Consider the following 24,523-nt stretch of genomic DNA (forward strand, 5'->3'; position numbering starts at 1 on the left):
TTTCCACGGATCTGTGCAACCTGTGAATCAGGAGATCCCCCTCATGAGCCCACGCCACCAGTTCCTTGAATCCCAAGCACAGAGCTGCACAGATTCTCAGTGGCCACTTAGCTAGAGACTGTCTAAGACTACCAAGTTCCTGGGGCAGGGGGCGGCTGTCATGACTTTGGCTGCCTGCTGCCTCAGAAGACTGAGCTCCCTGGGGGAGGGCAGCAGACATCACTGCAGCTCCAGTCTGCCATTTCTCCTCTGCGGGTGCCTGGGAAAATGGTCAGTTTAGACCCAGGAGGAATTCACCACAGTGCAGCACAGAGGCTGTGGCAGATGGTGGCCAGATTGCCTCTTTAGGTCGGACCCTGACCATACTCCCTTACTGGGTGGGGCCTCCCTGCAGGAATTTCAGCAACTCCAGGCAGAAGTTTGCAGACAGAACTCTAGTCTCCCAGGGACTGAGCTGAGCACCGTGGTCTCCATGGATCAGCAGACTTAGTCTTTCCCTCTGCCAACTGTGAGGAATCTGGGCAGTCAGGATGAGTGGGATTCCCCTCAGTGTAATGCACCCCCTCTGCCAAGGGGTAGTCAGAGTGCCTTCATTAAGTGGGTCCTGGATCTTGTGCCTCCTGACTGGGGAGACCACCCCAACAGGGGTTGCTAGACACCTTATACAGGGGCGTTCCCACTGGTATCAGTTCAGTGACCCTCTGAGTCAAAGATCCCAGGGCAAGGAGCAGGCAGCTACCTTTACTGTTTTGCAACCTCCACTGATGACACCTCCAGGTGTGGAGGGACCTAGGCAAAGAAGGTCTGGAGTGGACCTCCAGCAAATCTCAACTGGAAGAGCAAGAGGAGCCTGACTGTTAAAAGAAAAACACGCCAGGCATAGTGGCTCATGCCTGTAATTCCAGCACTTTCGGGAGGCCGAGGCAGGTGGATCATGAGGTCAGGAGTTCAAGACCAGCCTGGCCAAGATGGTGAAACCCTGTCTCTAATAAAAAATACCAAAAAATTAGCTGGGTGTGGTGGCAGGTGCCTGTAATCTCAGCTACTCGGGAGGCTGAGGCAGAGAATTGCTTGAACCCAGGAGGCAGCGGTTGCAGTGTGCCAAGATCATCTCACTGTACTCCAGCCTGGGTGACAGAGCAAGACTGTCTCAAAAAAAAAGAAAAAAAGAAAAAAAAGAAAAAGAAAAAAACAGCAACAACAAGAGCATCGACAAAAAAGCCCCCACAAAAACCCCATCCAAAGGTCAGCAGCCTCAAAGATTGAAGCTAGATAAACTAACAAAGGTGAGACAGAATCAAAGAACAAAATGCTGAAAACTCAAAAACCCAGAGTGCCTCTTCTCCTCCAAATTGACACAACACCTCTCCAGCAAGGGCACAGAACTGGGCAAAGGCTGAGATGCATGAACTGACAGAAGTAGGCTTTAGAAGGTGGGTAATAATGAATTTTGCTGAGCTAAAGGAACATGTTCTAACCCAATGCAAAGAAGCTAAGAACCATGATAAAACATTACAGGAGCTCTTAACCAGAATAACCAGTTTAGAGAGGCACATAAATGACCTGATGGAGCTGAAAAACACAACCAAGAATGTTACAGTGCAACCACAAGTATCAATAACTGAACAGACCAAGCAGAGGAAAGAATTTCAGAGCTTGAAGACTATCTTGCTGAAATAAGACATACATACAAGATTAGAGAAAAAAAAAAAGAAGGAAAAAGAATGAGCAAACCCTCTGAGAACTATGGGATTATGTAGAAAGACTGAACCTATGACTGACTGGGGCACCCAAATAGAACAAAGTTGTAAAACAAACTTCAGGATATCATCCAGGAGAACTTCTCCAACCTAACAAGACAGGCCAAAACTCAAATTCAGGAAACCCAGAGAACCCCAGTAAGATACTCCATAAGAAGATCAACCCCAAGATACATAATCATCAGATTCTCCAAGGTCAAAATGAAGGAAAAAAATGTTAAGGGCAGCCAGAGATAAAAGTCAGGTCACCTACAAAGGGGAGCCCATCAGACTAACAGCGGACCTCTCAGCAGAAGCCCTAAAAGCCAGGAGAGACTGGGGGCCAATATTCAACATTCTTAAAGAATGTCCAACTTGGAATTTCATATCCAGCCAAACCAAGCCTCATAAGCGAAGGAGAAATAAAATCCTTTTCAGACAAGCAAATGTTGAGGGAATTGGTCACCACCAGGCGTGCCTTGCAAGAACTCCTGAAGGAAGCACTAAATATGGAAAGGAAAAAGTGTTACCAGCCACTGCAAAAACACACTGAAGTACAAAAATCAATGACACTATGAAGCAACTACACTATGTGTGCAAAATAACCAGCTAGCATCATGATGACAGGATCAAATTCACACATAACAATATTAATCTTAAATGGAAATCAGCTAAATGCCCCTAATTAAAAGACAAGGAATGGCATGCTGGATAAAGAGTCACAACCCATTGGTGTGCTATATTCAAGAGACTTATCTCATATGTAAAGACACATACAGGCTCAAAATAAAGGGATGGAGGAAAATTTACCAAGCAAATGGAAAGCAGGAAAAAGCAGGGAGTGCAATCCTAGTTTCTAACAAAACAGATTTTAAACCAACAAAGATCAAAAAAGACAAAGATGGGCATTATATAATGGAAATGAGATCAATTCAACAAGTAAAGCTAACTATCCTAAATATACATGCACCCAGTACAGGAGCACCCAGATTCATAAAACAAGTTCTTGGAGACCTACGAAGAGACAACTTAGACTCCCACATAACAGTGTGAGACTTTAACACCCCACTGTCAACATTAGATCATCAAGACAGAAAATTAACAAAGATATTCAGGACTTGAACTCAGCTCTGGATCAAGTGGACCCATGAAACTACCATTGACATTCTTCACAGAATTAGAAAAAAACTACTTTAGAATTCATATGGAACCAAAAAAGAGCCTGTAAAGCCAAGACAATGCTAAGCCATAAGAACAAAGCTGGAGGCATCATGATAACCCAATTTCAAACCATACTACAAGGCTACAGTAACCAAAACAGCAGGGTACTAGTACAAAAACAGACACATAGACCAAGGGAATAGAATAGAGATCTCAGAAATAAGACCACATATCTATGACCGTTTGATCTTTGACAAACCTGACAAAAACAAGCAATGGGGAAAGGATTTTCTATTTATTTATTTGTTTGTTCGTATTTTTTCTGAGACAGAATCTTGCTCTGTCTCTCAGGATGGAGTGCAGTGGCATGATCTCGGCTCACTGCAACCTTCACCTCCTGGGTTCAAGCAATTCTCTTACCTAAGCCTCCCAAGTAGCTAGGACTACAGGCACACACCACCACACCTGGCTAATTTTTGTATTTTTAGTAGATACAGGGTCTCACCATATTGGTCAGACTGGTCTCAGACTCCTGAGCTCACGCAATCTGCCCACCTTGGCCTCCCAAAGTGCTAGGATTACAGGCATGAGTCACCACACCGGCCAGATTTCCTATTTAATAAATGGTGCTGGGAAAACTGGCTAGCCAAATGCATAAAACTGAAACTGGATCCCTTCCTTACACCTTATACAAAAATTGACTCAAGATGGATTAAAGACTTAAATGTAAAACCCAAAACTATAAAAACCCTAGAAGAAAACCTAGGCAATACCATTCAGGACACAGGTACAGGCAAAGATTTAATGATGAAAATGTCAAAAGCAATTGCAACAAAAGCAAAAATTGACAAATGGGATCTAATTATAATAAAGAGCTTCATCACAGCAAAAGAAACTATCATCAGAATGATGAAGTAACCTACAGAATGGGAGAAAACTTTTTGCAATCTGTCCATCTGACAAAGGTCTAATATCTAGAATTTACAAGGAACTTAAAACAAATTCACAAGAAATAATCCCATTAAAAGGTGGGCAAAGGACATGAGCAGATAGTTCTCAAAAGAAGACATTTATGCAGCCAAGAAACATTTAAAAAAAAGCTCAACATCACTGATCACTAGAGAAATGCAAATCAAAACCACACTGAGATACCATCTCACACCAGTCAGAATGGCGATGATTAAATAGTCAAGAAACAACAGATGCTGCTAAGGCTGTGGAGAAATAGAACACTTTTACTCTGTTGGTGGGAATGTAAATTAGCTCAAACATTGTGGAAGACAGTGTGGTGATTCCTCAAAGACCTAGAACCAGAAACACCATTTGACCCAGCAATGTCATCACTGAGTATATACACAAAGGAATAGAAATAATTCTATTACAAAGATACTTGCACACATACGTTCACTGCAGCACTATTCACAATAACAAAGACATGGAATCAACTCAAATGCCCACCAATGATAGACTGGAAAAAGAAAACGTGGTATATATACACCATGGAATACTACGCAGCCATAAAAAGTAACAAGATCATGTCCTTTGTGGGGACATGGATGGAGCTGGAAGCTATTATCCTCAGCAAACTAACACAGGAACAGAAAACCAAATACTGCATGTTCTCCTTTATAAGTGGGAGCTGAACAACAAGAACATAAGGATACAGGGAGAGGAACACACACTGGGGCCTGCTGGGGGGCAGGGGGGTGGGAGAGCATTGGGATAAACAGCTAATGCACATGGAGCTTAGTATCTAGGTGATGGGTTGACAGGTGCAACAAGCCATCATGGCACATGTTTTCCTATGTGACAAACCTGCACATCCTGCACATGTATCCCAGAACTTAAAATAACATAAAATAAAAAAAATTTTTTAAAGCCACGTCTGCCCTAACAGTATAGGAGACTAGTCTTGCACCTGAACCTCCTAGACAAAACTGGAATTCATGAAGGGACGTACATTAATTGTACTCATTACAGTACTAGCTTTCAAATTTTTATGTTAATTTTAGGTTCCAAAATACTCAGAGTGATAATCTAATACCATTATTTCCAAATTTTAAAAAAATGTTATCTCCGAATCATTAGCATCCAGAGTAAACATGGGTTATATAGTTTTTTGAAAAATTTTCTTCCCTCAAGTTTCACAGCGATAATAATGGTCAACTAAGCAAAATTGATACTGTGAGAAGAATTCTTACTCTAGTTTGAAGACTTTTTGAACAATGGAATATGAACACAGTATTGGTTTCCTAGAGGCTGTAACAAGTCACCACAAACTGTGTGTCCTAAAACAACAGAAATTCATTCTCTCACAGTTCTGGAGACTAGAAATCTGAAATCAAGATGTTGGCAGAGCTATGCTCTGTTGTGAAAGTTCTTGGGAATAATCCTTCCTTGTTCTCTCTAGCCTCTGGTGGTTGTAGCAATCCTTGGTGCTCCTTGGTTTATAGGTACATCACTCCAATCCTCTGCTTCCATCATCATGCTGCATTCTCCCAGTGTGTCTGTGTCCCTGTATCTTCACATGGCCTTCTTATAAGGACATCAGTCATTGGATTTAGAGCCCAACCAAATCTGGTATGCCTTTGCCTTAAGCTGATTATATCTGCTAAGACTCTATTTCTAAATGAGGACACATTCACAAGTACTGGGGGGTTAGAACTTCAACATATTTTTTCAGGGGGACACAACTCAACTCACAACAAATACAATAGTAATGAATTATAATTTCCTTCTATAAATCATAAATCTAAAGACAATGTAACCTGGAAATGTTTTCTTTAAAATAAATATTATATGGGTGCAGCACACCAACATGGCACAAGTATACATATGTAACAAACCTGCACATTATGCAAATGTACCTTAGAACTTAAAGTATAATAAAAAAATAAAATAAAATAAATATTATAGCTTGCTATCAAAAAAGGGGTTATAGCCAGGCATGGTGGCTCATACTTGTAATCTCAGCATTTTGGGAGGCCGAGGTGGGCGAATCACTTAGGGTCAGGAGTTCAAGACCAGCCTGGCCAACATGGTGAAACCCCGTGTCACTAAACATACAAAAATAAGCCGCCTGTGGTGGTGCACGCCTGTAGTCCCTGTTACTCGGGAGACTGAGGCAGGAGAATCGCTTGAACTCAGGAGGTGGAGGATGCATTGAACCAAAATCACGCCACTGCACTCCAGCCTGGGTGATAGAGCAAGACTCCATCTCAAAGAATAAAAATAAAAAATAAAAAAATAAAGGTGCTACAGTACCTACAAAAAAAACTTTTTCAAAAAAATGTCCTCGAAGCCATCAAACAAGAGATAGTATTATCTGATGATAAAAGAGTCATAGGAAATTTAGAACTGGATTATATTTATTTTTTCACCATTACTCTGATTAGTGTATAGAGTAGTGTAGAGTATAGTGTAGCATATAGTAAGGGCCTTTTAGGTCATTGGAAAAATTTGCTTAAAATTAATTACTTTTCAACTCAATAATAATATCATTAATAAACTTTGCCCTTCAAGGTTGCTTTAAAAGAAACATCAATTATTTTATTTCAGTGTTTTATGAGGAAACTTTCTTCATTTTTTACCTTGAGCCAGCCTGGGCAACATGGTAAAATCTCATGTTTACATAAAATACAAAAATTAGCTAGTAAAAAATTATTGGTAATAATTTATCAATAATTAAAATACTGCACAGCTATACTTACATTGTTATGATTTTGTCTTTTTATATTTCAATATACTAAACTAATATATTTAGTTTCACTAATTTTTACTTTAAATTTTTTTGACTCATGAATATCTTAAGAAATAAAATACAGATATTTAATTACATGCAATTTTTTTTGGCAAAAACTCTCCAAACAGCATATTGTCATTTTCTTCTAGTATTACAACCATATCTCAAGAGAAAAAAAGAGAAACGTTTTTTTAAAAATGTGTCTGGCAATAAAGACTTTACAAAAGAAGCTTATCTATCCTGGCCTGGGTTCTCCATAGAGGAGGAAAAATCATACTTGAGAATTCACAAACACGGTGGCTTTCACAAACCTTAGATTCAAATTTATACTGATTACATGATTTAAGTAATCCCAGTTAAATAAATTTTCAGTGGTTCTCGATGGTAGCACACAAGACACCTGAAGAGAGAAACACATAATCTCTACAGAAGCACACACCCTCGATCCAGACATCATGGGATTCCCATAGGTAAAGTCCAATCAAACATGAACTTACAATACAAATTTAAAATGCACAAGAAGGTGGACCACTAGGAGGGAGTCAGCAGAAAAAACAAACAAGCAAACAAGAAAACATCCAAAAGAATGGGAAGAAAAACACGGCATAATGAGATCCTTGGAGATAATTAGATTTTATATTCTTTATCTGAAATGAGTAGTTAAGATTAAAGATAGAAAAGAGTAAATCTAAAATATAAACAAGAAGTATGATATTAAAATATCTCAGGCAAACTTCTTGAAAACAAATAGAAGTTATAAAAGTGAAAATTATCAAAATTAACTAATGGGTAGGTTAAAAACAGATGGGAATGAACTGCTATAAAAAGAATTAAAAACTAGAATAAAGTTCTAAAAAATTACACAGATGCTACAGAGACAGACAGAAAACATGAGATGAGCAAGACGAGGACTAATAGTGTAGAATTAAAAAATAGAAAGTCCATTATAAACTCAGAATTGGCTGGGTGCCATGGCTCACACCTGTAATCCCAGCACTTTGGGATGCCAAGGTGGGCAGATCATGAGGTCAGGAGATCAAGACCAGTCTGGCCAAGATGGTGAAACCCCTTCTCTACTAAAGATACAAAAATTAGCCAGGCATGGTGGTGGGTGCCTGTAATCCCAGCTACTCGGGAGGCTGAGGCAGAATCACTTGAACCCAGGAGGTGGAGGCTGCAGTGAGTTGAGATAGCGCCACTGCACTCCAGCCTGGGTGACAGAGCGAGACTCTGTCTCGAAAAAATAAACAAACTCAGATTTGATTATAATTAAAACTTAAATCTGGAGGATATAAGTTTTGAACAGAAACTTTCCAATATGTATGGCCAGAAGCAGTGGCTCACACCTGTAATCCCAACACTTTGGAAGGCTGAGGCAGGTGGATCACCTGAAGTCAGGAGTTCAAGACCAGTTTGGCCAACATGGTAAAACCGCGTCTTTACTAAAAATACAAAAAATTAGCTAGACGTGGTGGCAGCTGCCTATAATACCAGCTACTTGGGAGGCTGAGCCAGGAGAATAGCTTGAACCTAGGAGGTGGAGGTGGCAGTGAGCCAAGATTACGCCATTGCACTCCAGCCTGGGCAACAAGAGTGAAACTCCATCTCAAAAAACAAAAGAAACTTTCCAATATGTCATTATATAGAAAAGTGCAAAAGGCTGGCAAAAATTTAGAAAGCATTTACTTCATGAACATTAAGAATATAAACATTAGGTTGGGCACAGTGGTTCACACCTGTCATCCTAGCACCTTGGGAGGCCAAGGCAGGCTTGAGCCAGGAGTTAGAGACCAGCCTGGGCAACATGGTAAAATCTCATGTCTACACAAAATACAAAAATTAGCTAGGTGTGGTGGTGCATGCCTGCAGCCCCAGCTATTCAGGAGGCTGAGGTGGGAGGATCACTCAGCTTGGCAGGTGGAAGTGGCAGAGATTGTGCCACTGTACTCCAGCCTGGGTGACAAGAGTAAAACACTGTCTCAAAAAAAAAAAAAAAAAAGATCATAATCACTAAGCCATGTTGCATTTTTATACTTCTTTAACTGATTGCCATAAAATTGAGTTGTTTGCTAGAAATTTTCCTATGACAAGCTACTTTAACTATAGTGAATTATTTTTTATAAAGTGTTAAGTCTCAGGATCATAAGAGATGTACATTCATTCGTTGAGGAAAACAGTATTTGCTTATTGAATGATTCAAAGAGATACTATGTTTTATAATATTTAATCCAGCATGACTTTAGTGATCTTGTTATAATTAACCAGTATAAAACCACACATATCCCTTTTAAGTTAAAATCTACCTGTTTTCCTCTTGAATCAATGATAAAAATTAAAATAAAGGTGAATATAGAAGAATATATATAAGTTTTTGACACAGGGTCTCGCTTTGTCACCTAGGCTGGAGTGCAGTGGCATGTTCATGGCTCACTGCAGCCTTGGCCTGCTGGGCTCAAGCAGTCCTCCTGCTTCAGCTCCCCAAGTAGCTGGGACTACAGATGCATGCCACCACGCCCAGCTAATTTTTGTATTTTTTTGTAGAGACAGGATTTTTCCACTCCTGAGCTCGAGCAATCTGTCCACCTTGGCCTCTCAAAATGCTGAGATTACAGGCATGAGCCACCATGTCTGGCCCTTACGAAAAATATTTAAAAACAAAAGTATAGAATCATGAATTTTCTATACAACCTAACGTAAAGATCTTGTCCTAGAAGGAGCCACTAACACTAGCAGACAATTTTTTAGTACTAATGTAAGACATACATCCACAGATTCGGAAAGCACAACAAATCCTAAGCAGCATACATGAATTCAGAGACATGGATGATGTTATTAAACTACAGAACTGCAGAATAAAGTAAAAGAGAGAAGTGGAAACAAGAAGACTCATATATTTCAACCAAGAACTCCAGAAGCAGTTGTATTAGCATTTAAGAATGAGAGTAAAAAATCAAAATATGCTCAGACTAGTGGTATACTAAGGTCAGGGTGGTTGTAACAGTTTATTCTAAGTGGTAATATGCTGCCTATAGAGAACTTTTAAATAATAATAATAAAACTGAACAAAATTAATCTGCTTTTAGGAACAGTGATAAAATACTTTTGCTGCCGGGATAGACCACTTCCACCATTCTGCCCTTGATAAACCACTGATTCAGACAAAAGGAACTAAGTAAATTTCTAACAAATCTTTCATTAAAGAAATTCTAAGGTAGGAAAAAGAAAATGATAAAAGCAAAAAGTATGATATCCAAGAAGAAAAGGTAAACAAAGAAATGTATAAGCACAAAAAACCCTGAATAAACAATGACTGAATAAAACAATAATAATAACAATTGAAGGGTGTTGCTGAGGGTAAAAAAAATTCAAAGCTGGACATCAATAACTAAAAAAGGGGAGGACAGTGACCAGAGTTCAAGTGTTCTAGAGACTGTGATAAACTTTAGATTATTAGTTGTTTATACATTAAATACTTAACAGTAACTCTAAAAGAGAATAGACCATGACTTTTAAGTCAACAGAAGAATTACAATTCATGCTACCTATCTTCAAACTGGCCTTTACTGTGGTTGGATAATCCTTTCCTTCATCTGTTGATGATATCTATCTATCTATCTATATATATTTGCTTTTTCTTTTTTGAGACAGGGTCTCATTCTGTCCCCTAGGCTGGAGTGTAGGAACATGATCTCTGCTCACTGTAACCTCTGCCTCACAGGTTCAAGAGACCCTCCCGCCTCTACCTCCCAAGGACCTGGGACTATGGGCATGTGCCATCATGCCTGGCTAATTTTTGTACTTTGTGTAGAGACAGAGTTTCGCCATGTTGCCCAGGCTGGTCTTGAACTCCTGAGCTCAAGTGATCCTCCTGCCTCGGCCTCCCAACATGTGCTGGGATTACAGACGTGAGCCACCATGCCCAGCCTTGCTATCTTATTTTTTACAGTAACTATTCCCAACTTTTGCAACTAGCACTCTTCCTATAGTATCCTCTCCTATAACATTCCCTGCCACTTTGCTAAGAAACTCAAAGCTGCCCATATATCTTCAACTACCCTAGGTTAATAGTAACAGCTTTGCTCCTATAATTGAGCCTTGCCCGTCTCTCTACCCTGACAGCTTCATCTGCCTCCTACAAATGGACTAAGTTCTATTTACAATATCCTTCCCTCAACTGTCTACCCTCAACTGTCTACCCTCTTAGTTTCCAGTTCTTTTTTGATTTTATTTTTAGTCCCCACTATGCCTTAGAAAAGTTTCCATTTCTAAATTATGTATAATCCATAGTCACAAAGGAGAGAAACACTTAGCTTCTGTTTACTTCCTATATTCTTTATTCAACAAGTTATTGGAAATTTGCTCACTTTAGACATGATGATAGGAGGTCCCATAAAGCAAAGACTGAGTACAATTACGTTTCTCTACGTGGCACCATGAGCAAGTAGACGTTGAATAAATATTTCAACATATTTAAAGTCTTTTTAAAATGTGCCTAGTTTTGCTTTCTTATATTTGTAAAGCTTAGAAAACGTGACAGCTTAATCTATGTTCAAGTCTGAGAGCCTCTTACCCTTTTTCAGCTTCCGGACAGCCAACATACAATGACTAGGAGAGAGATCCCATATTCTTAAGGTTTTATCATCACTTACAGTAGCACAGATGGGCAGATAAGGGTGTGTAGCTAAACCCCATACCTCTCCTTCCATGTGTCCCTATAAAGAAAACATAGGATCAATTTAGTGTATGTCTGTGTGTATTTATACACAGTTTTATTTAGAATAAAGCTAAAGATAACATTCAATAATATATGAAAATAGATAGGATACTGAATAGTGAGTAAGTCTAATAAAACTTTTCTGTTTATCTTTGGGAAACACAATAAAATATCTCTGTAACAACTTTAGCTCAGCAATTACAATATAATCAAGTGACAATTAAAGTTAGCTTGTAATCCTAAAACATTCTCTGGGTGGAGAGAATAGGAATCGGCTGCTCTGGAATGTTAGTAATTGCCACACAGGAGGCACTTTCCTGCATGAGAGAGTGAGGAGCTCCACAGACCTGCTCACCAGTGAAACTAGTAAAAATCAATTTAAAAAAAACACAACCATTTAAAGTCTCTGAAAATAGTTCCAAGGAGATGCAACAAAGGAAGGAACATTTATTCAAGAAAATCTGCTAAAATTTATTAAGAGCAGTGAGAGTCTATGGTATTTAAACTGAGATCCACTTCCTTCCTCTCTCCTCATCTAGATGGAAACTCCGAGACTGATGCAACCAAGAACACTAGGCTCTCTCTCCTTGCAGCTCCCGCTCAGAGTGCTATCTGCCCAGGCAGGGCAGGATGTCAGCATTTCTCATCCTGCCCTCAGTCTCCTGTTGCTGAGGCTAAATTCTTATTGAGTTCAGCTGACAGATGGGAGATAGCTTCTGCCCAGCCCCTCCTCCAGATGGAGGCTCTACTTTGGATATGGTGCCTCTGAGAATAATGGGGTCCTGGTGGTAACTCAGGAACAGGTGAGACTACTGTCCACTGTCCCCTCTCCCCTTACCAAGTACTCAGGGTCTAAAGCCTGAAATACTCAAAGATAAGGATTCCATTGACCTCACTCTCAACTCCAGAGAGCCCTAGTTCAGAGATTTTTGCCTGGAGGGAGAGGCAATCCAGAAAACCAGATAGCTCCTAATCTCTTCTCAAAGGAACTGACTTCATTTACAGAGGAGTGTGAAAAAGCTCATGCATAAGTATGCTCTCAAAAATGGTGAAAATTGTTTTGAAAATTTCTTAACTATTCTTGAATATTTTTTCTTCTATATGGTTTTAATATGTTTCCAGAATTTGTAAAAAAAAAAAAATCTAATAAAAAGTAATTGGAAGGAGACTGGTAGGCTCATTGGAAATATAGGCTAAACCATAGGCCAGCTAGCTTGTCCAAGAGAACCAGCTGGGAGGAGCCTGCTTGGAGTCAGAAACAAACCTCAAACACTAACCTTGGGAAGTATCCCTTTAAAGGAACCTGAATTTGATTGGTTTAGCCTGTGGTACAATTTATACCTGAGAAAAATGTTGAAAACTGAAAACAATAGAGCAATAAGCTAGCAATTAAAGGAGTTTAACAGTTGGGTGTGGTCTGGGAAAGAGACAAAGATGAGGGAACCCTTCCTGAATTGTATTATAAAGTCATTATTACCCTGATATTAAAGCCTGATTTCTTGTGATATCAAAGATATCACAAGAAAACTAAAGACCAATATCCCTTATAAATATTGATGCTAAAATCCTCAGCAAAATACTGGCAAACCAAATCCAATACATATAATAAATTAGATACCACAACCAAGTGGGATAATTGACAAATCCCTCCCCATCTATGATGAAAATGCTCCACAAACTTGGAATAAAAGGGTAGTAACTCCTCAACTTAAACTTAGTAAGGAGCATCTATGAAAAACCCAAGTTAACATTATACTCAATGGTGGAGGACTAGATGCTCTCACTCTAAGACCAGGAACAAGACAAGGATGTTCTGTTCTCACCACTTACATTTAACAGTGTACTGGAGGTTCTAGTCAGGACAATGGGACAAAAAAAAGAAACAGCAAGCATCCAGATTGGACAAGAAGAAGCAAAACTATGTGTATTTACAGATGACATAATCTTGTATACAGAAAATCCTAAATAATCCACTGTAAAACTATCAGAACTAATAAATGAGGTCAGCAAGTTTACAGGTTATAAGGTTAATGTGAAAATCTACTGCATTTTGATACAGGAGAAATGAATAATATTCCATCAAAACTAAGAAAACAATTGTATTTATAACAGCATTAAAAATAATGAAAGTTAAAAATAAATTTAACAAAATGAGTGCAACATCTATACACTGAAAACTACAATACACTCAGAAAAAGTTAAAAGAAGATCTAATTAAATAGGGAGCTTATCCCATGTCCATGGACTGAAAGACTTAATGTTATGATGGCACTACTCCCTAAACTGATCCATGGAATAATGCTGTTACAACCACTGTACAGTTTGTTGTTGTTATTGTTAAATATATGTAAACACTTCTGTAGGGTATACATATTCCTATATTGTAATTACTATCATTTTATAATATTTTTATTTCTAGCATGGAGAGTTTCTCAAAGCTTTCTTAACTATTCTTGAATATTTTTTCTTCTATATGGTTTTTAATGTCTTTCCAGAATTTGTAACAAATCTAATTAAAATTTTGATTGTGATTAAATTTATAAAACTTATTTCTTTTATTCTTTAGTAAAATCTTACAGTTTTCTTAACACAGGTCGAGTATATTTTTAGCTATATTTATTCCCCGTTACTGTATTTTTTGTGTGTGTGAGTACCATTCTTTTAAAGAAATGAGGTCTCCCTCTGTCACTCAGGCTGCCATGCAGTGGTGGAATCATAGCTCACTGCACCCTTGAACTCCTGGGCTCAAGTGATCCTCCTACATTAGCCTCCTGAGTAGCTGGGACTACACATGTGTGCAAGAAAACCCAGGTAATTTTATTTTATTTAGAGGTGTGTGGGGGGGGGTCTCACTATGTTGCCCAGGCTGATCTTGAACCCTTGGCTTCAAGTGATTCTCCCACCTCAGCCTCCTAAGTAGCTGGGATTATTGGCATGAGCAACTGCACCTGGTGCAAGTAACATTTTATTTATTTATTTATTTATTTATTTATTTATTTATTTATTTATTGAGAGGGAATCTTGCTCTGTTGCCCAGGCTGGAGTGCAGTGGCACGATCTTGGCTCACTGGAACCTCCACCTCCCAGGTTCAACCAATTCTCCTGCCTCAGCCTCCTGAGTAGCTGTGATTACAGGTGCCTGCCACCATGCCTGGCTAATTTTTGTATTTTTAGTAGAGACGGAGTTTCACCACATTGGCCAGGCTGGTCTCGAACTCTGACCTGTGATCCACCTGCCTGAGCCTCCCAAAGTGCTGGGATTACAGGTGTGAGCCATGGTGCCCAGCCAGCAAGTAGCATTTTTAATATCATATCTTCTAACTAGTTGTTGCTAGTATATAGAAACACTTGATTTTTATAAGTGGATTTTGCATCAAATCACTTTACAGAACTCTTTAATTAGTTCTAATATTTTTTTCAGTTTATTCCCTTGATATTCAAGGTATAGGGTTATAATACCCAAAAATACCAATACTGTTGTCCACTCCTTTCCAACACATACATCTTAATTAGTGTTTTGTTTTACTGGATTGGCTAAGATCTCACACAAAATGCTGGACAATAATGGTGTGATCTGGTATCCTTATCTTGTTTCCAATATCAAGAAGATAATAAGACAATTGAAATCCTGAACTCTACAATAAATACTAAAAACAACAGGACATTTTTAAAAATTTTAACTGGGAGGCCAAAGGTTCAGCGTTTTAGGTTCCTATGTAAGCAAACCAAAGCCCAATGTAAACAGTGAAATGAAACTAGAGACTATGCCAGTCAGAATCTGCCAACCAATCTCTAAGTAAAGTCTTTCCATTCTAACCAATCAAATACATTTTTTTGTTTTACTTCTGGACTCAGCCTATAAAATCTCACTGCCCACATGGCTACAGCAGATCTCTCTGAGCCTTTTCCAGTGCTGAGTGCTGCCTAATTCATGATTTTTTTTTTTTTTTTTTTTTTTTTTTTTTTTTTCTGAGACAGGGTCTCACTATGTTGCTCATGCTGGGCTCAAGCAATCTGCCCACCTCATCTTCCCAAACTCCTGGGCTCAAGTGATCTGCCTGCCTCAGCCTCCCAAAATGCTGAGATTACAGGCATGAGCCACCAAGCCAGCCCTCTTTTAATGTGCAGATTAACTCTGTTAAATTTATTTTGTCTAAAGTTTTTCTCTTAACAGACATTGTGACTTCTAAATCTTTTTTCACAGTTAAGAAACTGTGTTTTTAATAATTTCATATTTGGATTCATCTGTAAAAGCATACTTGTGTTAATATTTTCCAAGACATCACAAACATGTTAAACACCATGACCTCACCATCTTTTTACTTCAAAGGCATATTATGTAAGTGAAATTAAACAGTAAGACACCAGTTAATTTAACATACAACATTTCGTCATCTGTTTACAAGTTTTCCTTGACCCATCAAAATGTTACATTAACATTAAAGCCTGCCCAGTGTTCTCATCTAGGTGTGCTCATTGGTGTTGTAACAGTGAAGTGGGGGTTGCAGGAGAAATAAGTCTGTATTAAGAAAGAAAATTGTTTTCAGGGTAAAAGGCAAGCCAAAGTTTGGTGTTGCTATGTAGAGTTGCATAAGGACAATTTTTCATCAGGATGTATCCTATTTCATTTACTGTTTTATGGTATTAATTTATTTCCCTAGTTTCCAGAAAAGTATAATACATAGAAGAAATATAAATCTACAAATCAAATCCAGCACTCCTGATGGAAATGTTAAGGATCATATAACCAGCACCTAATCTTGCTTTTTAATTTTACATCTCTATCACATAATTTTTATATTTCTGGATTGTTTTATTATTTACATCTTTTCACTGATATTTAATTTTCAACAATAAAATTTTAGCATACATTCACACATTCATTTTTATTTTTTCTTAGAAACTTAAGAATGACCTAATAAAGAGTTTCAGAGAAAATAATTGCCTTGGGCTCAACAAATATACCTTACATAAATAAAATTAAAACAGACTGGGTTAAATTAATTACAACTGGTTTTTCTTTTCATTCGGCCCTTATTTTGTGATAAGAAATACTTAAAATATTGGCAATTATTCCATATAAGAATATGTATATTTACTGATACCCAATCATTTAGCTATAATCAAATTTAATTTTTTTCTGTATACATTAACAAATATGTCCCTAATTTAACATTATTTTTCATCACTGTCAACTTTTGGCTCTTATATATTGAAATAATCAATTGTATGTAAAGAAAGAAAAGCAAATTAGCATTTAAAATTACCTGAACCAGAAGTGTGATTGGGCCACTTTTATCTACTTCTAGTATTTCACCATTCTTTGTGCCAACTAAAATATGACCATGTCCTAATGATATGGCACGTATAGATGGATTATCTTCCAAGAGAAGACCTGAAATGTTAAATGAAGACGTTCTTCTAGATATACAGTTACTATAATACAAGCGTGTATATATTGCCAATTAAGCTACTTTGACAATGAAAATCGTATTACAAAGTTTTCTCCGGTATTTTTTCTAATAAATGTACTACATTATCCCCAATCATTCAGTTTAGTAATCTCAAAATAAGTACCACCTATGTATTATAATTCTATGATTCTATTCTCAGGTTTCCTCCTACCATTCCGACAACTATTTGTTTACCTCTTATATTAGCCCTTCCTTATCCATCTCCTGCCCCCTTAGAGTTTTTACAATATTCTTATTAGTAATTTTAATTCAACTCAAGATACATAGTCAGCCCTCAGTATCCTTCAGGGATTGATTCCACGACCACCACAGACACCAAAATCTATGGATGGTCCAGTCCCTCATATAAAATGGTGCAGTATTTGCATAAAACCCACATACATCATTCCTTTTTTTTTTTAGGATGGGGTTTTGCCATTTTGCCCAGACTGGTCTTGAACTCCTGGGCTCAGGAGATCCACCCACCTGGGACTCAAAGTGCTGGGATTATAGACGCAAGCTACCACGCCTGGCCCCCATATGCTTTAAATCACCTTTAGATTGCTTATATCTAGTACAATGTAAATGCTACGTAAATAGCTGTTATACTGTATTTTTAATTTATATTATTTTATTGTTCTATTGTTACTTTTATTTTCTCTCGCATATTTTCTATTTGCAGTTGGTTGAATCTGAGGATATGGAACCCCCAGATACAGAGGGCCGACGATATTTATGTCTACTTGTCCTAAGGAGGCTTCAGCAACACATTAGTAAAGATGATAGACCCAACTCCTCCCCTTACAGAGCATACAATGAGGAAAACAGACCCTGTGTTAGGGGCATATTGAAATAGGAGCACATAGCAGTGGAATCGAACTTTTTCAAGAGGAGGTAAGTGGAGGTGGGGGAAATCATCCTAGAAAAAAAATCAGGTTTGACATTTGAAAAATATGTATGTTGTCAAGTAACTGGAGGGGACAGGAGGGAAGAGGAAGGACATATTTTAGGAAAAAGTAAAAACATGTAGAAAGGCCCAGAGGTCAGGGAGAGTGTGATGCCATGCCTTAAAGGAAGAAATGTGCTCAAAAGAAAATGCACCTCTGGGCCCACAGCCCGGAGGATGGTCAGCGGACAGGGAGTTGGGCCTGATACTGCCCTTGCACGCTTCCTCCTCTTAAAAAAAAAAAAAAAAAGGCCAAGCACAGTGGCTCACGCCTGTAATTTCAGTGCTTCAGGAGGCCAAGTTTAGAGGGTCACTTGAGTTTGAGACCAGCCTGGGCAACATAGAGACACCCTGGCTGTACAAAAATTTGAAAATTTGCTGAGTATGGTGGCAGGCGCCTTTAGTCCCAGCTACTCAGGAGGCTGAGGCAGGAGGACCACTTGAGTCTAGGGGTTCAAGGTTTCAGTGAGCTATGACTGCACCACTGCACTCCAGCCTGGGCAGCACAGCAGGACCTTGTCTCTTAAATAAATAAATAAACAAACAAACAAATGGCAAACGGAAAAAGGGCCTGTGAGGCTACAGAGGCAGGGTCAACAAAATGCCAAGGTGAAACAAAATGTCAAAGTTGCACACAAGTTCCTGACTGGTGATAAATGTGATGTTCACATGGAACTCTTCTTTGGAAAATTAATGTTAAAAATTAGGATTCATAATCTTGTACTTCACAAATATTTTACCATGTGCATCACAGAAAATAGATTTTTGAAAAGACGGCAATGATTCTGGTATCATTAAGTGATTTCTTCCACTTAATGCTGATGCCCAACAAGAAGGAAAAATATATGCCATGTGTTCCACCTCAGTGATCAAGCATATTAATAAGCAGTTAATCTTTTTTTCCTATAAAAAACTCCCACTAAGTCTCAAATCACCTTTAGATCCTGGGGCCAATGCAGCTCTTTTTATAGCATAGGTCTTGAGACATCTTTCAAAAGAGTCATCCCAAAGAGCTACTATACCATCTTTTCCTCCAGTTACAAACCCCTATGGAAAGAAAAGGTCCAAGTTAATAAAATCTAAATTTTTTTTAAATAGTAGCCTTTTCCTTGTATTGAAAACTTCTAGAAAAAAGAATATAGCCAAAAGTTACAGCTTGTAAAGAATAGGAATAAGCATAAGAATCCATTGTTTTTTAAACCATCTACATGGAATCTGCAATAATATTTACAGTGACACTACATATTTTACTTTTAGGATGGGGCTTTAGAAACATAAGTTTCTAAAATCTGTAACTATACCTTAGATTACCACTCTCAGAAAGTTACATATATCCTCCTGGAGTCTACATAATAACCTCATCCTTAAAAAGAGAAAACAATAATAGTAACTACCTGATAGGATATGGTGATTATATATAAACAGCTGATTTTTGACACATAGCATGAGCTTAAGAACATGAAGTTAAACTTTAAAAAAAGAAAAAAGAAAAAAAAACAGCAGACCTGGCTGGCACAGTGGCTTATGCCTGTAATCCAACACTTTGAAGGCTGAGGTGGGAGAAGAGCTTAAGCCCAGGAGTTGGAGACTACACTGGGCAACATAATCTCTACCAAAAAATTATTTAAAATTAGATGGGTGCAGGTGGCACTTGCCTGTAGTCACAGCTACTCAAGAGGCTGAGGCAGGAGGATTTCTTGAGCCCAGGAGTTGGAGGCTGCAGTGAGCTATGATCACACCACTGCACTCCAACTTGGGTGAGAGTGACCTGTCTCAAAACAAAACACTGCAGACCTATTTCATTCTGTGTTCAGGAGTTTGAAAAGAGAAACAAAGAAAAGTCAAGATGAGCCTAGCCCACAGACTACTGCTGGATAGTCCAGCCAAGTAGAAAGGCAGTGTTCCTTTACTTCTGAAAACGCTTTACACTCCATGACCAATTATGTTTAACTTGAAATCTCTTTAGGTTACTTACTTTTTCCAAAGCATGCATACTGAACACTGGCCCATCATGTGCTTTCACTGTTTTTACAAGAAAGATGTCTCTCCAGATACACACATCTCCTGTGGATGTTCCAGAAAAAGCCATCTCTTCAGTCCATCCATACACTGCACACATCATTGTGTCATTTTTCCCCAGTGTGCCTATGTAGCCTTTTCTTCCAATCAATCCTCCCCCTAGTTCACAAAAAATATTATGAAAGTACCACTTTCAAAATGTATGCAATTATAAAGAAGCAAAATTCCTTTTCTACTGTTGTTGCTGTTTGAATAGAAAGGCATGCAACAGTAAGGAGAACTGAAAAATACAGGTGTCTCAATCAGTGATGTGGGTAACACCTTGCATAGCTGCATTTAGACCGTAACTTTTTAGATAAACAAAGACCTGGACTAAGTCTGTTTTAATCAGTCCTTAGCAATTTTGATGACGTTTTTTAAAGTTTTTATTATGACATATTTAAGAATACAAAAGGCATTTAAAACCCCAATACAATGAATGCCTGTACATCCACTGACCTACAAAAAGATCCCAGAATAACTGAAATGTCATGCCAATCTCATCTCCCTTCTTCACCCTCTGCTACTGTGAATGTGATACTGATTCTTCTCATGCATTCCTTTATATATAACATATTCGTGAATTTTAAGCAATGTCATATTTTCATGTTTTAAATTTTCTATAAATATCATCCTGTATGTATTCTTTTGCAACTTGCTTTATTCACCAATGGTTTGTTATAGAGTTGTTTACATGTTAGAAAACTCACTTTCATAACCATATAGCATTCCATTATATAAACATACCATGGTTTATCCATTTTCCTATTAATGGGCATTTAAGTTACCTCCAAGTTTTTGCTATTAAAAGCAATGCTACTTTAAACATTCTTGTAAAGGCCTCTTCTACATGAGTGCAAGAATTTCTCTAGGAATGCCTGGGAGTAGTAATAGGGTAATGTGCAAAAGGCATAGCATATAGATCAGAGAGGGATCAGCTCTTGCCAAACTGTTTTCCAAAGTTTATATACCAATGCACATTCCTACTAACAGTGAAAAGAATTCCTTGTTTCCCACCTTTGGGAACAGTTTGTGCTGTCACACTGGGGAATATGAAACACCAACTGAACTTTATTGCGGTTTAAATTTGCATTTCTGTGAATATTATGCTTGATCATATTTTCATATTTTTATTGGTCATCATTACCTATTGATATCTTTTGCCCATTTTTCCCAATTGAACTCACAAATTCCTTCCCTCCTTCATTCATTCAAGAAATATATTAGCTGGGCATGGTGGTGGGCGCCTGTGGTCCCAGCCACTTGAGAGGCTGAGGCCGGAGGACAGCTTGAGCCTGAGAGGCAGAGGTTGCAGTGAGCCATGATTGTGCCACTACGCTCCAGCCTGGGTGACAGAGCAAAACCCTGTCTCAAAAAAAAAAAAAAAAAAAAAGAGAGAGAGAGAAAGAAAGAAAAAAGAAATATACATGCTAGGCACTATTCAATGTACCAGGGATAGACTTATGAACAGAAGAGGCAAGACAACAAAATTCCTTGGAGCTTCATGGTGAGAGACAGTCAATAAATGTAACTAGTAAAATATACAGTGTGTTAGATGATGATGGGTGCTTTGGAGAAAATGTAAGCATAAAAAGGAGACAGGAAGTGGGAGGAGTCCATTTTATGTAGGGTGGTTAAGGTAAGCCTCATCAAGATGTAGCTAAATGAAAAGTTGAAGGAGGTAGCAAGAGCAAGCCATGCTAGAAGAGTGTTCCAGGCAGAGGGAGCAGCAAGGGAAAAGGCCCCAGTACAACAAGACTGAAATCGCTAAGTAACATCCAGGGAGACCAGTATGGAGTAGCAAAGAAGGGAAGGCAGTAATGGGAAATGGGGTTGGAGAGGTCAAAGGCAGTATTGCAGGCCACTGTAAACATGGCCTACTTTTGCTTTACATGAGATGCAAAACATTTGAGTAGTGAAATGACAAGATCTGGCAACTGATTTATTAAGAGGTTCATTCTGACTTCTGGATTGAGAATAGATACAAGGGAGGTCAAGGATGAAAGGAGTTAGAAGGCTATTTCAATCATCTGGGCAAATGGTAAAGGTGGCAGACCAAAGTGATATCATAGAAGATGACGGAAAGAGGTCAGATTCCAAATGTATTCAGAAGACTGTCTTTTCTCAACATAGAAGGCAGAGTCATTAGTGAACTTGTAAGAGCAGCTGGGTGGAGTGGTGAGGTAAAAAAACTAGATTAGACTTCTCTAAAGAAAAAGAAAGAGAGCATAAATTGCAAATTGAAAGTAGTAACAACTGTTTAGAGGTGGTTTAGCATAGAAGTAAGATGACAAATTGATCAGCAACTGGAAAACAGAGTTGAAAGAGAGTTTTGTGTCACTTATTTAAGATGGAGAAATCACATCATACTTGTATGCTAAAGGGAAAGTCAGTAGAGAGGAAAATTGATGATACAGTAGGGAAAGGGTAGAAGAGTTAGAGTGACGTCCTTCAGTAGATGACATAAAGTATCAAGTGCACAAGTGGGAGAACTGGCCTTTACTAGAGGGCAAAGTATCTTCTAGAGCAGGGTGGGCAAACTACGGACTGAATACAAATCCTGCCACTACCTGTTTTTGTACAATGTCCACTAGAGCAGGTTAGCACTCTGAGCTGCAGAGACCAAGTCTGTTTACTTCTTTGCACCCAGGGTCTGCCTCCCTGGTTTGTGGCTATAAGTAGCATCTTCCCCGACTCTGGGCTGGTCCCCACCTACAAGCTAGAGACTCTGCTAATGGCAACTGCTTGTTATCTGGCAGTGGAATCTCAGTCTAGTAGTTGCCACACTTCTGGTCAGCTGCCCAAATTCAGAAGGTTGGGCTCTCCAGGAACAGAAGGACACACTAGGATCTATGTGTCACTGGGTCTGAGTGAAGCTCACTATAGTTTCACTCCCCACCACAACCTGCCAGGCCCATTCCCTGGCAGACAGAAAGTCTAATGGCAACTGGGTGCAAACAGCGTAAGCAGGGCAGGACAGTTTTCTCTCTTGTTCTATAATGACCTACATAATACTCTTGATTTTGTCCTTTGGCCTAGAAAGCCTAAAATATTTACTATCTGGCCATTTACAGAAAAAGTTTGCCACCTTTGGTTTAGAGCATTGACAGCTGGGTTTTCTCGATGATACACACAGGATAACACGTTCCTGTTACATGAGGTCATGTAATCAGGTCATGTTATTATGCATCAAATACTTTCAGTGGCTCCCCATCCCTCTGTCCCTACCATGAATAGAGTTCAAATTCCTTAGGGGAGAGACTAAGAATTCAAAACTTGAAATTCTCAAAGCCTAGATCTGGAATGGGAGGCAAGAAGCCCCATGTTAACCTCAAGTCTAAGTCATCTCCTTCAACCTAATTTACCTAAAATTATGCATTTAGAGGGTTAACAATACTTAGTCAGGTTAAGTAAGTGGATACTCACTTCCCAATTGGTTAATGAACTCTGTGGATCAGAACCCCAAAAGTAAGGAAGGTTGAAATGTTCACCAAAGCCTTAACATTCATCCTTTTATGCTTCACTTTCAAGCCTCTATATGTCTAACCAAACTTAAGAGAGAAAGTTATTCATTTGGAAGTATTTTCATTGCAAGACTATTTACCTTCTTGAAATCTTATTTCAAACAAATTCATAGTTCTTTTTGAGGACAGAAATGCTAATAAGTACAATCGGCCTTCCATATTCTCAGGTTTTGCATCTGTGGATTTAATCAAATGTGGATTGAAAATATTCCTTTTAAAAAGGATGGGACAGGCATGGTGCCTCATGCCTGTAATCCCAGCACTTTGGGAGGCCAACGCAGGTTGATCACCTGGGTCAGGAGTTTGAGACCAGCCTGGCCAACATGGTGAAACCCCATCTCTACTAAAAAACACAAAAATCAGCTGGGTTGTGTGGCAGGCACCTGTAATCCCAGTTACTCAGGAGGCTGAGGCAGGAGAATCACTTGAACCCATGAGGCAGAGGTTTCAGTGAGCCGAGATCGCACCACTGCACTCCAGCCTGGGCGACAGAGCAAGACTCTGTTTCAAGAAGAAAAAAAGGATGGTTACATCTATACTGAATACATACAGACATTTTTTTCCTTGTCATTATTCCCTAAACAACAGTATAACAAACTATTTACATAGCATTTACATTATATTAGATATTATCAGTAATCTAGAAATGACTGAAAATATACAGGAGGATGTGCATAAATTATATGCAAATACCATACCATTTTATACAAGGGACTTGAGCAGCATGGATTTGGGTATCCTTGGGGAATCCTGGAACCAATCCATGACACTTTCTGATGCTGTGAGGTGTAACCGTATTATTTGCTGCGAATTTGCAATTACTAGTGACTAAGGTGCCCAAACGAAAGTTTGTTTAAGCATGTGGAAACGAAATTACAAATGTAAAAATACTTTTTACTTTGTAAATGCATATGCTGTCATCTGATGAGTTTCTGATAAAGTGTTAAATCCAAGACTGAAAATTAATCCATGTCCCATGTAATTTACAACTTGAAAGTTACTTGAACTTGGGAAATGTCTTAACTAAGTTTATTCTTTTCTAATAATGTTTTACTTCTTCCTATATTCACATATTTTCTCTGAACAGTTTCAATTTATTGAGATTTTGATGTCACATTGCTGGAATTTATAAGTATACTATTTAGAAAACAGACATTTTTTATTTTATAGTTACAAATGACTAAAG

At 38.5% G+C, this 24,523-nt stretch overlaps 1 protein-coding gene across 1 annotated transcript in view; it reads right to left on the reverse strand.

Annotated features, from left to right (window-relative positions):
- EML5 (EMAP like 5) overlaps positions 1–24,523 on the reverse strand; it is a 205,258-nt gene that overhangs the window by 66,691 nt on the left and 114,044 nt on the right. Inside the window, 4 exon segments of the mRNA XM_017895377.1 lie at positions 11,213–11,354; positions 16,624–16,751; positions 18,691–18,802; positions 19,731–19,933. Coding sequence (XP_017750866.1) covers positions 11,213–11,354; positions 16,624–16,751; positions 18,691–18,802; positions 19,731–19,933 — 585 coding nt within the window.

Source organism: Rhinopithecus bieti, unplaced genomic scaffold (assembly GCF_001698545.2).
Source record: "Rhinopithecus bieti isolate Rb0 unplaced genomic scaffold, ASM169854v2 scaffold_26710, whole genome shotgun sequence".
Taxonomy (NCBI): domain Eukaryota; kingdom Metazoa; phylum Chordata; class Mammalia; order Primates; family Cercopithecidae; genus Rhinopithecus; species Rhinopithecus bieti.